The 12,313-nt window shown below is 37.6% G+C and overlaps 1 protein-coding gene across 1 annotated transcript in view; it reads left to right on the plus strand.

Annotated features, from left to right (window-relative positions):
- Hgsnat (heparan-alpha-glucosaminide N-acetyltransferase) overlaps positions 1 to 12,313 on the plus strand; it is a 51,121-nt gene that overhangs the window by 35,457 nt on the left and 3,351 nt on the right. Inside the window, exons 10-17 of the mRNA XM_013026670.1 lie at positions 2,700 to 2,860; positions 4,336 to 4,451; positions 4,999 to 5,120; positions 6,268 to 6,394; positions 7,383 to 7,469; positions 10,376 to 10,453; positions 11,080 to 11,150; positions 11,256 to 11,368. Coding sequence (XP_012882124.1) covers positions 2,700 to 2,860; positions 4,336 to 4,451; positions 4,999 to 5,120; positions 6,268 to 6,394; positions 7,383 to 7,469; positions 10,376 to 10,453; positions 11,080 to 11,150; positions 11,256 to 11,368 — 875 coding nt within the window. The remainder of the gene's footprint in view (positions 1 to 2,699; positions 2,861 to 4,335; positions 4,452 to 4,998; positions 5,121 to 6,267; positions 6,395 to 7,382; positions 7,470 to 10,375; positions 10,454 to 11,079; positions 11,151 to 11,255; positions 11,369 to 12,313) is intronic.

Here is a 12,313-nt window from a genome sequence, read left to right on the forward strand (position 1 = left end):
TCTAAGGGTTCATTTTCCTGACATCACATTATAGCCCAGCTTCTTGAATTGAGATACAGTTTTACAGACTTGAATGCCCAGTCTGGCCTGGAACGATGATTTTCCCAATAGCCTCTCACATAGCAGACATGCTCCTCTGTGCCCAGCAATAGGTCAAGAAAGGGGTCTTCTGCTTGTGGTGGTTGAATCCTGAACCTCCTGATTTTACCCTTAAAAGTAGCTAGAATTACAGATGTGAGCCACCATGCCTATCTTTGCCATAAACTTATTTCTTTCTGCCTAATAATTTGAGTTTTTTTCTGCATAGTTGAATTATCTTATTGAATTATTCATTTATTAATATGAAATGAGTTTGTTTCTTTTGACTAATTTTGTTTGAAATTTATTTTATTGTAACATATTAGTATAGCTTGGAAAATCTTTTTCTTTTTTTCTTTTTTTTTTTTTTTGTGCTGGTCCTGGGACTTGAATTCAGGGCCTCGGTGCTGTCTTTGAACTTTTTTGCTCAAGGCTGTTGTTCTACCACTTGAGCCATAGCTCTCCTTCTGGGTTGTTGCTGGCTAATTGGAGATAACAATTTCATGCTTTCCTGCTTGGGCTATCTTTGAACTGTGTGTGATCCTTCTAACTCAGCCTCCTGAGTAGCTAGGTGACATAAGCCACCAGTACCTGGCATTAAAAAAATTTTTTGTAATTAAAATTGTTCTTTTACATTTACATTTTAGAAGGTATTTCTGAAGATACTTGTAGAGTGGCCAAACACAAAAGATAAAAATTAGGATCCAGATTCAATATGATAAAGAGCTGGAATAATATTCTAATTCAATAATGGAGAAAGAAGCAAAGGAGAAGAATGAAAAAGATTTAGCAATTAGTAGATTCTTATTCTTGGGCAAACTGATATAAGGAAATATCCTCTAGTGGATTGGAGATGAGTTCTTGCTTTTTGAAACTTTGAGGCTAGGCCAAAAATGAATATGTAAATAGTTACAGTGTAACAATTATTAATAAACAACCTCTCTTTAAGAACAAAACTGATGGGGGGGGAAGGGGGGGGGAAGGAGAAGGATTGGGATTGGGGGGGAGGGGGGAGGCTGGGAAGGGATGTGAAGGGTAAACAAAGGAGGAGGCTGCAATGCTTGGTAAGAAATGTACGCATTATCCTGCCCATGTAATTGTAACTCCTCTGTACAGCATGTTCACAAATAAAATAAAATTAAAAAAAAAAAAAAGAACAAAACTGACAGAAATGGTGCTGTGGCTTAGTAGTAGCCTTGAGCAGAAAGAGCTCAGGGACAGTGCCCAGGCTCTGAGTTTAAGCCCCATGACTGACCAAAAAAAAAAAAAAAAAGAACAAAACTGACTATGGAGTACTTTAAAATACAGATGTCTAACTTCAGTAAACATGTTTACATGTCCAACATGTAAAGTCACAATAAGAAAAATCTGAACAAACTTAACAATTCTTGGATCCATGAAGAATTGTGGTAATAGGGTTAACTCCTACCCCTAAAATTGGAGAGACAGGCAGAAACAGAATCACATCTTACTAAGAACAGAAGCCAGCAGCTATAGCCAATATTGTAGGAACACTGGGAGCTAATTGATGAATTGCTGGTGGCTGAATGAAGTTTGAGTGTTAAAAACTTTAAGGAAGCTGGGTGCCAGTGGCTCATGCCTATGATCCTAGCTGCGCAGGAGGCTGAGATCTGAAGATCGTGGCTTGATGCCAGCCAAGGCAGGAAAGTCCATGTGACTCATTTCCATTTAACCACCAGAAAACCGCAAGTGGAGCTGTGGTAGAGTGCAAGCCTTTAGTAAAAGAGCTCAGGGACAGCACCCAGGCAGAGTTCAAGCCTCATGACCTACCAAAAGAAAAAAAAGGAAAAAGAAAAAAAAAAGAAAAAAGATGCACTTCATTTTCCCCTTTCTTTTCTCTTTCCTCTCTCCTTCCCTCCTTCCCTCCCTCCTTCCCTCTCTTCCTCCCTCCCTTCTTCCCTCCTTCCTTCTTTCCTTCCTTCCTTCCTTCTTTCTTTCCTTCCTTCCCTTCCTTCCCTTCCTCCCTCCCTCTCCTCTCTCTTTTCCTGGTTTGAGATTTCAACTAAATGCCTTGCACTCACTTAGCTTTCTTGCTTGCTGGTGCTCTACTACTTCAGATACACTTACATATACTTCCAGCCTTACTTTTATTGGTGATTTTTGGAGACTGAATTTGGTTGGGTGCTTAGCTCCTTGGGAGTATGGTGTCTCCAAACCCTGCACATGAAAGTATGCTTGCAGTTCTGATTACAAACTCCTGTGATGACTTTAAGGTTCTCAGTTCTTAACTCTCAAGCTCCCAAATATTCCCTACTTAATGTGCTATATTCTCTACTTCCCAGGCCTCTGCCAATTTATAGTTTATTGTTCTCTGGATTGCTGTTGTTACATTGTATGTTACATTCTGTGTGGTATGTTTATAACTTCTCATTGACAACTGTTTGGGAAGGTTATCCTTGGAAATTTCATTTAATACTAAAGAACTTCCTCTTAAGACATGACTCAGAGATGTATTGTCAAATCCCTCAGGCCTAAAAAAAGTATGCTGTAATCCCTACTTCATTTTATTGCAGTAAATAGGTAACTTTATGTGGATAATTATAAGATATTAAAGATAAAATATTTGTAATAGTCACCTAACTAATTGCTTTCTTTTTTAGGTTTGTATTTATTATGGGATCTTCAGTTTTTCTATCAATGACTACTATATTGCAACGGGGATGTTCAAAACTCAGATTGCTGGGGAAAATTACATGGAGGAGTTTCCTATTAATTTGCATAGGAATTTTCATTGTGAACCCCAATTATTGCCTTGGTCCCTGTAAGTATTTCCACTCTTTGTTAGTTTATAATCAGATTGAAATCTGTAAAATACTCCATGTGTGTGTGTGTGTGTGTGTGTGTGTGTAGATACTTGAGACAAAAGCTAGAACTTTGCACATGTTAAACCCTCTGCCATTGAATTATACCCCAGGCACAGTTTGTTATAATTTGAAAGAAATGTAAATCCTCTATTATTAGAAATGCTTGTGCATTATGTCCAAGTATTAGCTCAATGATTTGGGGCATTATTTTATTGCCTTAGAATTTTAGAACTGGGAAGAGCCTCTGTGACTATTCAGACTTTCCCTGTGGTATGAAAGAAAAATCAGGCCTAGAGAGGTTGAATTTTTTTTTTTTTTCTGAGACATGTACATGTCTCAGAGAGAGCATACTTGGCCAAATCACCTTGTTCTGAGACCTTTCTCTCTCGACATTTTGGTTTCATTGACCTTTCTAAGTTGGCTAGTAGTTTAAAAATTCACTTCTTTTATTACCTTTATGCCAGCTATATTGCTGGAAAGGATATTTGTCACTATTTAAATTGTAGGCAGTGAGTCAGGACAGTTGAGAGAAGGATGTAAATGCTTTGTAACAGTATTAGGATTAAGGAAGTCAGTCAGGCTTACTCTGTCATTGACAAAAGAGGATCTTTTGAGAAAACCTGCTTTGACTAAATATTTAAGGCACTAAGAAGAAAAAAATAGTCACTTCTACTTGTGGCATATAAAGTTGGATCTGAGCCGAGCGCCAGTGGCTCATGCCTGTAATCCTAGCTACTGAAGAGGCTGAGATCTGAGGATCACAGTTCAAAGCCAGCCCGGGCAGAAAAGTTCATGAGACTCTTTATCTCCAATAAACCACTAGAAAACCGGAAGTGGTGCTGTGGCTCAAGTGGTAGAGCACTTACCTTGAGCTGAAGAGCGCAAAATTAGCACCCAAGCCCAGAGTTCAAGCCCCACGACCGACAAAAAAAAAAAAAGTTGGATTTGATAGATTTCTCAGAAAATGAGCCATTGTCCCTGTAGATTTCTTTGTAGGGTTTGCTAGAGTATTATCTATTTTTAGTGATGCAGTTGTGTAGCCTGTAGAGCAAAGTGAATGAGTTGGCGACTTGTGTTGGTTTACAAGTTGCTGGTGGGCATGTTGTTGATTGTGTCTATATTCCTGAGAGGAAGAGGAAGAGGCCAGGAAATGGAATTCAGGGGAAGTAGGGGATAATGTCCTTGTCTTATCTCCATACCTGAGAAAGATACTTTTACTTTTAGTCTCCTTATTGGAGAGTGGGATGGATCTGTTCTTTAAACCTGGGTTTCATCCTTGTCTCCTGACCATGTTTATTTCCATCTCCAAAGATATAAAGTAACAACTACATTTGTGTGTAATATAAGTATTTGTTACCCTTCAAACAATGTATTGCCTTGGAATAAGATGTGAAGTGATGTCTAATGCCTTACCTAACTGTATCTTCTGCAGTATCATGGGATAAGATGAGAATTCCTGGTGTTCTACAAAGGTTGGGAATGACTTATTTTGTGGTTGCTGTGTTGGAGCTCCTCTTTGCTAAACCTGTACCTGAAAATTATGCCTTGGTGAGAAATTATGTTTTGTAAAAATGAGAGAGGAAAAAATTGACTATAAAGTTACCAGAATTTTTTCAGTTCTGAATGTAATACTGTAGTTTCCTTTTCTTTTTGTGCTTGTCCTATGCTTTTAACACAGGACCTGGGCACTATTCATGAGTTTTCTTGCTCAAAGCTAGCACTCTACCACTTGACCCACAGCTTCACTTTTGGCTTTTTGATGGTTAGTTGGAAAGATGAATTTCCTGTCTGGGCTGTTTTCGAGCTGTGATCTTCAGATCTCAGCATTCTAAGTACTAGAATTATAGGTGTGTGCCATTAATATTAATATTTTAATATTTTCTGGTTTATAACTTCTAGTTTGTTTTCTTTCTAAATTTTGCTACAGTATTTTGTAAAATAGAAATCAGATATCATACAAACCATATAAATTTTTGAATTACAATGATAAATTTTAACAAAATAATCACTGGGTATTTTCTAACCAATATACTGAATTTTAGTCCCATTTTGTTTGCATTTAATTTATGTATTTTTTTCCATGCCCCTAACTCAGGAGAGAACTTACTCTTCTCTTCAAGACATTACTTCTAGCTGGCCTCAGTGGCTTTTCATTCTGATATTGGAAAGTGTTTGGCTGGGAATAACCTTCTTATTACCTGTCCCTGGGTGCCCCATGTAAGTGAACCTTAGACATGTAATTCCTTTTGCATGTCTCTTTCTGCCAAGTCAGAGATTATGAGGAGTCTAAAGCCTTCATTCAGATTTCTCCTTTTATTCTTTTTCTTTGTGGTGTCCTTTGCATTGGGAGAAGAGTTTGGTATTGTCTGAGTCAATCTGAGTATAAATTGGGCCTCTTGTCTTACTAATGAAGGAGAAATTGCAGTCATGAGAGTGAAAGGAGCCAGAGGGATTTTTTTTTGTCAGAAAGTTTTCTTTAATTTATTTTTTCTTTATTTTAAATTGTTAAAATATACTAATTCTAATCTAAATTGTTGACAGTAATACATATATTTGAATTTTTCAAATTGTTACTGTAAAGCTGATGTACAGAGAGGTTACAGATAGAGTACATATTTTTTTTTCTTATTTTTAACTAAGGTTTTTAATTGGCATGTATTCATTTTACAAAGGAAGTTTTACATTTCTATGCACAAATCAACCTTACCTCTATTACTCTCCTTCATCCTCCCTTTTGCTTTTTCACACAATTTCAATATGTTTGATCTATTTTCCATTCTTATATAAGAATGCCTATCTTTTTGGACAATGTTATGTTTTCCTTAGCTTTCTCCCAGTTTTTCCCTCTTGTACCCACCCACAAGTTTTGGAGTTCATTTTCAACATATTATCCAGTGAGTATCACTACTGCATGTTTTTACCCTTTGTCCACCATTTTTTTTTTAACTTTTTTTTTTGGTCGGTTGTGGGGCTTGAACTCTGGGCTTGGGCGCTTTCCCTCAGCTCTTCAGCTCATGGCGAGCACTCTAGCGCTTGAGCCACAGCACCACTATTGTCCCACCATTTTTGTATCATCCACTTAACACTCCCAAAGACAAGAAAAAAGAAAAAACAGCAACAAAGAAAAAGAAAACCTATTGTTTCCATTTCCTAGAGCACATTTTGATAAATATTATTTTATATGGTCAGTTGCCCATAGCGGTTGCGCATCTGTAAACCTCTCCTAAGAATATCCTCATTTGATCTCTCTGTGTGATGCCTGGAGACCTGTATAATTTATCATGTCCTAGTGTGTTTTATTTTTAATTTGTGTATGTTTGAGGTTCTTTGGGTTGGGCCATTAATATGTTCTTTATTTTCCTAGTGGGTATCTTGGCCCTGGAGGCATTGGAGACTTGGGGAAGTATTCAAATTGCACTGGAGGAGCTGCTGGCTACATTGACCGCTTGCTTTTGGGACATGATCATCTTTACCAACACCCATCCTCCACTGTGAGTGAGACTGACTTTTACTTAGAAAAGGAAGTTTAGATAGAGGGAGGGGGAAAACCCTGATCAATTTTGATGTATGTTCATTTAGCAGAATGTTATGGGAAATAAGTTTTACTTGGAAACATGGCTACTAACTTTAGTATTCATCACTAAACAACATTGCTTTGGATAATAAAGTAGAATGCATCATATAAAATGAGCACACATTTAGAATGTTTCTGTATGTCAGGTAACTCTAGGCAGCAGATTCTGTGTGCAGAGCACACAGCAGGGAGTTCTTGTTGGATTAGTTACTGTTGGGGAGTGGCACTTCAGATCTACTTTGCAGTTGAGGAGAGGTTACTGACCCAAGACCATCCAGAAGAGCTATTTGGGTGTATGCTTTTGCTATTTTCTATTTTTAGCAGTTGGAGGAATGAACACTTCATTCTTGAAAGGGTTATGGGGGTCTGGATGCTGTATTGGAGCATTTACACTTCTACAGTTTTAACATTTGTATTTTTCTCTAGTTTATTTGGATGCTAGGAACTAAGCCATGGGCTTTGTACATGCTAAATATGTGCTCAACACTGAGCTATACTTTTATTCAAAATGTATTTGAAATGTTATTTGCTTGAAAATAAGAAATCATTGCTTAGAATGGAGCTGACCAAAACAGAATATATAAGATTATAGAGACATTATGCAATGTATTTAAAATTGTTTGGACTTTGGGCTCAGCACTGTTAGCTAAGATAGCTGCAGTTGAAGTGGCTGCTGATAGATGGTGGCTTATTCCTGGGGCTCTACATTTTCTGTACATGCTACAGAAGTATTTTACCTGTGATCCTCATATGCTGGCAATGAAGTTCTATAGAAGAAGCAAACTACAGAATAAAACAAAAAAAAAAAGCACTAAATATGTAATCTATTTAAATTTGCATTCAATCTGAGTTCCTTTGTTCATTTGTGGGGTTAGTGATTGCTGCCTTCTTGTTCTTTCATTAAGGTGCTTTATCACACTGAGGTGGCCTATGATCCGGAAGGAATCTTAGGGACCATAAACTCCATTATGATGGCATTTTTAGGAGTTCAGGTATTTGTTCATTTCATCAATATGCATTTTCTTGACAGTTTGTGATTATTGATTTATGACCAATTAAAAAACTATTTCATTAAAACAGTCAGAAGTATGTCCTCTTTAGGTATAAAAAATTCTGTTTAGGTTCAGCAGATTGTGCAAATCTAGAAATTCCTAGATTTCAGCACAGTCAAACAATTAGATGCAATTATCACATTAATAAAAATTGTTTTTGGTAGACTAGAGTCTGAACTCCACGCTTCATGAGGCTTACTAGGCAGGAACTCTATGTCTTAGCCACATCACTAGTTTGCATGTGTGCTACTTATTTTTGAGATAATGTCTTGCTTCCTATTTAAGTGCATGTCTCAACTGTAGTCCTTGTGTGTGTGTGTATGTGTGTGTGTGTGTGTGTGTGTGTTTTGTTTTGTGTTTTATTTTGTCCACCTTGGAGCTTGAACTCAGAGCCTGGGAGCTGTTCCTGAGCTGTTTTTGTTCACCACTTGACCCATAGCTCTAGTTCTGTCTTTTTGGTGGTTAATTGGACATAAGAGTCTCACAGACTTTTCTGCTTAGGCTGGCTTCAAACTATGAATCTCAGATCTCAGCCTCCTGAGTAGCTAGGATTACATGTGCCTGGCAGTCCTCTTGTTTTTTGTTTCCCACTGTAGCTAGATGACAAGTATGTGCTACCTGATTCAGCTTCTGTTGAGATGGAGTCTTGTGGACTTTTCTTCCTGTGCCGGCCTTGAACCAATAGCCTCCTTGTTTCAGCCTCCTAAATAGATTACAGGCATGAACTATCAATGTCCAGCTCTATTAAAAAATAATTATGTGATGTATTTTAGCTGAGCAGTTTCTGGATAAAGGTTTTCATCAGATAGGTATGATGGTGTACCTCTGATTCACCTATAATCTGCATTCTTGGCAGACTGAGGTATAAGAGTGTTGAGTTTGAGGTCAGCCTGGTTTTTAAAATAATTTTTTGTTTGTTTTTTTTGAGATACTGTCACAAACAAGCAAGCAGGTGAATGAATGAACAAATAAAATCTCTGCTGGAGGTGGCAGTGTTTGGATATTGGTAGCTGTGGAAACTTACCATATTTCTTGTCTCTACATTTTTCATATGCATTTGTTTTAGTGTGTTTGTGCTACTGTGACAAATTACCTGAGGCCAGGTAATTTATAAAAGTGGAAATATATTCCTCATAGTTCTGTAGATTAGGAAATCCAAGATCAAGGTTGTAGGAAGTTTGTTGCCATGTGAGCATGTAGTCTCTGCTTCCAAGATGGCAACCGGAGTGCTCATTCTCTGGAAAGGAGGAGTGTTGTGTTCTTACATAGTAAAAGGTGAAAGGGCAAAGATACTAGACTTGCTGTCTCAAGCTCTCTATCAGGGCATAAAATGTGTTCAGGAGGGCATAGCCTGTTATGTAATAATCATATCCCAGAGGATTCTGGTACCATCACCTTGGTGATTAGGTAATACATTGTAGAGGGACATAGACATTCAAATCACAACGAACTCTATATGGCTTCAGTATTCATATTTTATGCCACAATCAATACTGGTTAATCTTGGTGTGTCTTGGGTATAACTTTGTTATTTTTCTTCCCAAAGTTCTCATTAGTGTTTGAAACTGCTGAGAGAAGTAAACTAGGGGGGGGGAAGACATGTACAGTAGTATTCATAGACTTTTCTGTGATGATGATGAGAGTATCCATTTTATCCATTAGGCACCAACTAGCAAGGATAGCTCTTGAGTACTTGAATGTGGCTATTGTATGAGTGAGGAATTTTTAATTTTACTTGATTTAGAACAGATTTAAGGCATATACATTTTGATGATGAATTTTTTAAGTTAGAAATCTTGCCTTTATAGCACTTGATATTCTATATTCTGTTTTTCTGTATATTCATATTTTTGCCAGTCTAGAGTAGAGGTGGAGAAAGATACCCGGATCTATACTGCCAAAGTTTGAATCTCACTCTGTCACTTACTGGCTTGAAGACTTCAGGCATGTTACTTGACTTCTCTTTGCCTTACTAGCACCTTATAAGGATTAAATGGATTTTAATTTATATGAAGTTTTAAGTATTAGTACATACATTCAAAATTGTAACTACTTCCATAAATTATTATTATTATTGTTAACCTTTTATAACTTCAAAAATGAATCCATAATTTCAGTGGGATTTCACTCAACACCTTGGTTTAGTGTTTTTATGGGCAGTTCCAGTCTGCCTCTATGCCTCTTCCATACAGCTGCCAGGCTGAGACCTTTAAGGCCAGAGGTGAGATGGCCTTAAAAGGCAATTTTCCTTGAGGGGAAATTTTCCTTGGCTCCCATCATTTTTTTAAATGTTTTTTATTGTGGAAATACTGTACAGAGTGGTTATAGTTACATGAGCAAGGTAATGAGTACATTTCTTATCAAGCATTGTTGCCTCCTCCTTTGTTTTTCCCCTTCCATCCCTTCCCTCCCACCATCTCAACTATACTCCCCCCCCATCACTTTGAGAAGGAAGACCTCACATGAAATGAGACCTAGTGAGCCTACTGCCTACCACCTTTACATCACATCCCTACCCTACAGCTTCTATACCTCCTCAGCACAACAAGGTGCTATGGTGCCTGTAACTTTTGGACATGCTTCTGTGCATTTCCATTCTGCTCAGAATGCCCTTCCACTTTGACCATCCATGCTTGTAGCTCTTCGATATATCCCTACTTTTCTAAGCAAATACTCCAGCTCATCAATCCATATTTCTCCCTCAGTCTACATTAATCAAAGGCAAGTATAAGTTATTATATCTCTTTGTATCCAGTAAATGATTGTTGAGTGATTAAGATGATGGATGAATGAGATATAAGAATATGTCCTGGTATTTTTTTTAGTCATGTTATTTTCTTCTTCAGGCAGGAAAAATATTATTGTATTATAAGGATCAGACCAAAAGCATCCTCATTAGATTCACTGCATGGTGTTGTATTCTAGTAAGTAACTTCTCACTAAGATTTCTTTTCTCACTCTATAGATTTAAGAAGAAATAAAATAGCAGCAGCACTTGCATATAGTAGACATTACCATTGATGTGATAGGAAATGTTTTTTATACTGAATATCAGAGAGGAATAAGTCTTAGAAGGATGCGTGTGTGTGCATGCATGCTGGGGGTGGAAGCCAGAAATTCATGTATGCAAAACATGCATTCTGTCACTGCTCCAAGGAAGAAAACCTTAAATAGGACTTTATTTGATATACATTGGAATGAGGAATGCCTCAAAAAGTGTGGATTCTGAATGGGAAAGTTTATTAGAAAAACTAAATAACATTTTTAAAGAACAACCTCAGATTTATATATAAAACATGATTCTAAGTTTGGCCAATTCTTAATTTTAGCTTTTTAACTTTGTAATTTTGTTTTCTTTTGGGGTTTGCTATAATTTATTAATTAATTTGTCTTCTTCACCTCAGAGGAATTCTGAGAATATATTTTAGTTACACATCTTAAAATGCATTTCAGTCGTCACTAAGAAATTAAGTAACTTTTGGCTTTGAAACACAATTATGCTTTGGGATTATAGTATAGAACTTTAACATCTTTCTCTTCCCCATTATAGGGGCTTATTTCTGTTGCTTTGACAAAAGTTTCTGCAAATGAAGGCTTTATTCCAATAAACAAAAATCTTTGGTAAGCATAGAAAAACAGTATCATGTTAATAGTGATGGTTCTCATGTTGATGTTGGCCATGTTCCTCATGAGCCCTGCAATCTCTCCTTCCTCAACTTCTTGCAGGTCCATTTCATATGTCACCACACTGAGCTCTTCTGCCTTCTTCATCCTCCTGGTGCTCTATCCTGTTGTTGATGTGAGGGGACTGTGGACAGGAGCCCCATTTGTTTATCCAGGTAAGTCACTTTTAACTTAGGCAGAGTTGGTGATGGAGGCCTAGTGATCTACAGAGATCTACTGAGCTTCTGTAGTGTTGTAGCCTTGAGCTCGTGCACAGGTGGCATCTTCCCAGGAACAAGCTGAATGAAAAAGAGTGGCTGTGTTGTCTCAACACACAGGTGTGCTCTACAGCAATCCACTTTGTTTTTATTTTATTTTATTTTATTTTTGGGTCCAGTTGTGGGGCCTGAACTCTGGGCCTGGGCACTGTCCCTCAGCTCTTCAGCTCAAGGCTAACATTCTACCACTTGAGCCACAGCGCCACTTCCGGCTTTTTTCTTTTTGCTTATGTGGTGCTGAGGAATCGAACCCAGGGCCTCATGCATGCAAGGCAAGAGCTCTTCGAATCGAACCCAGGGCCTCATGCATGCAAGGCAAGAGCTCTTCTACTGAGCTACCTTCCCAGCCCCTAAAGCAATCCACTTTGTGTGTGTGCGCGCGCATGCGCAGCTTGAATTCAGGATCTAGGCACTGTCCCTCAGCTTTTTGTTGTTGTTGTTGTTGCTCAAGGCTAGTGTTCTACCACTTGTGTCGCGGCTCCACTTTCAGCTTTTTGGTGGTTAATTGGCAATAAGAATCTCATTGACTTTTCTGCCTGGGTTGGCTTTGAACCACCATCCTCAGATCTTAGGCTTCTGAGAAGCTAGGATTACAGATGTATTCCACCAGTGCCCAGCTTCCACCCCATTTTTATCCCTTTAGGTTCCCCAGTCATTGTATTCATGAGCTCAACTTTCTTCTTTAGGCAATACCATTTTTTAACATTTTTAGGTTTTTAACTTACAAATGAGACTTCCCATTTCTCAATACAAAGGTACTACTTTAAAGTTTATACATAAGAAGTATTATATTTTGTATTTATAAATAATGTATTTTTTTTTTTTTTTTTTTTTTTTTTTTTT

This window comes from Dipodomys ordii, unplaced genomic scaffold (assembly GCF_000151885.1).
Source record: "Dipodomys ordii isolate 6190 unplaced genomic scaffold, Dord_2.0 Scaffold4, whole genome shotgun sequence".
NCBI classification, from domain to species: domain Eukaryota; kingdom Metazoa; phylum Chordata; class Mammalia; order Rodentia; family Heteromyidae; genus Dipodomys; species Dipodomys ordii.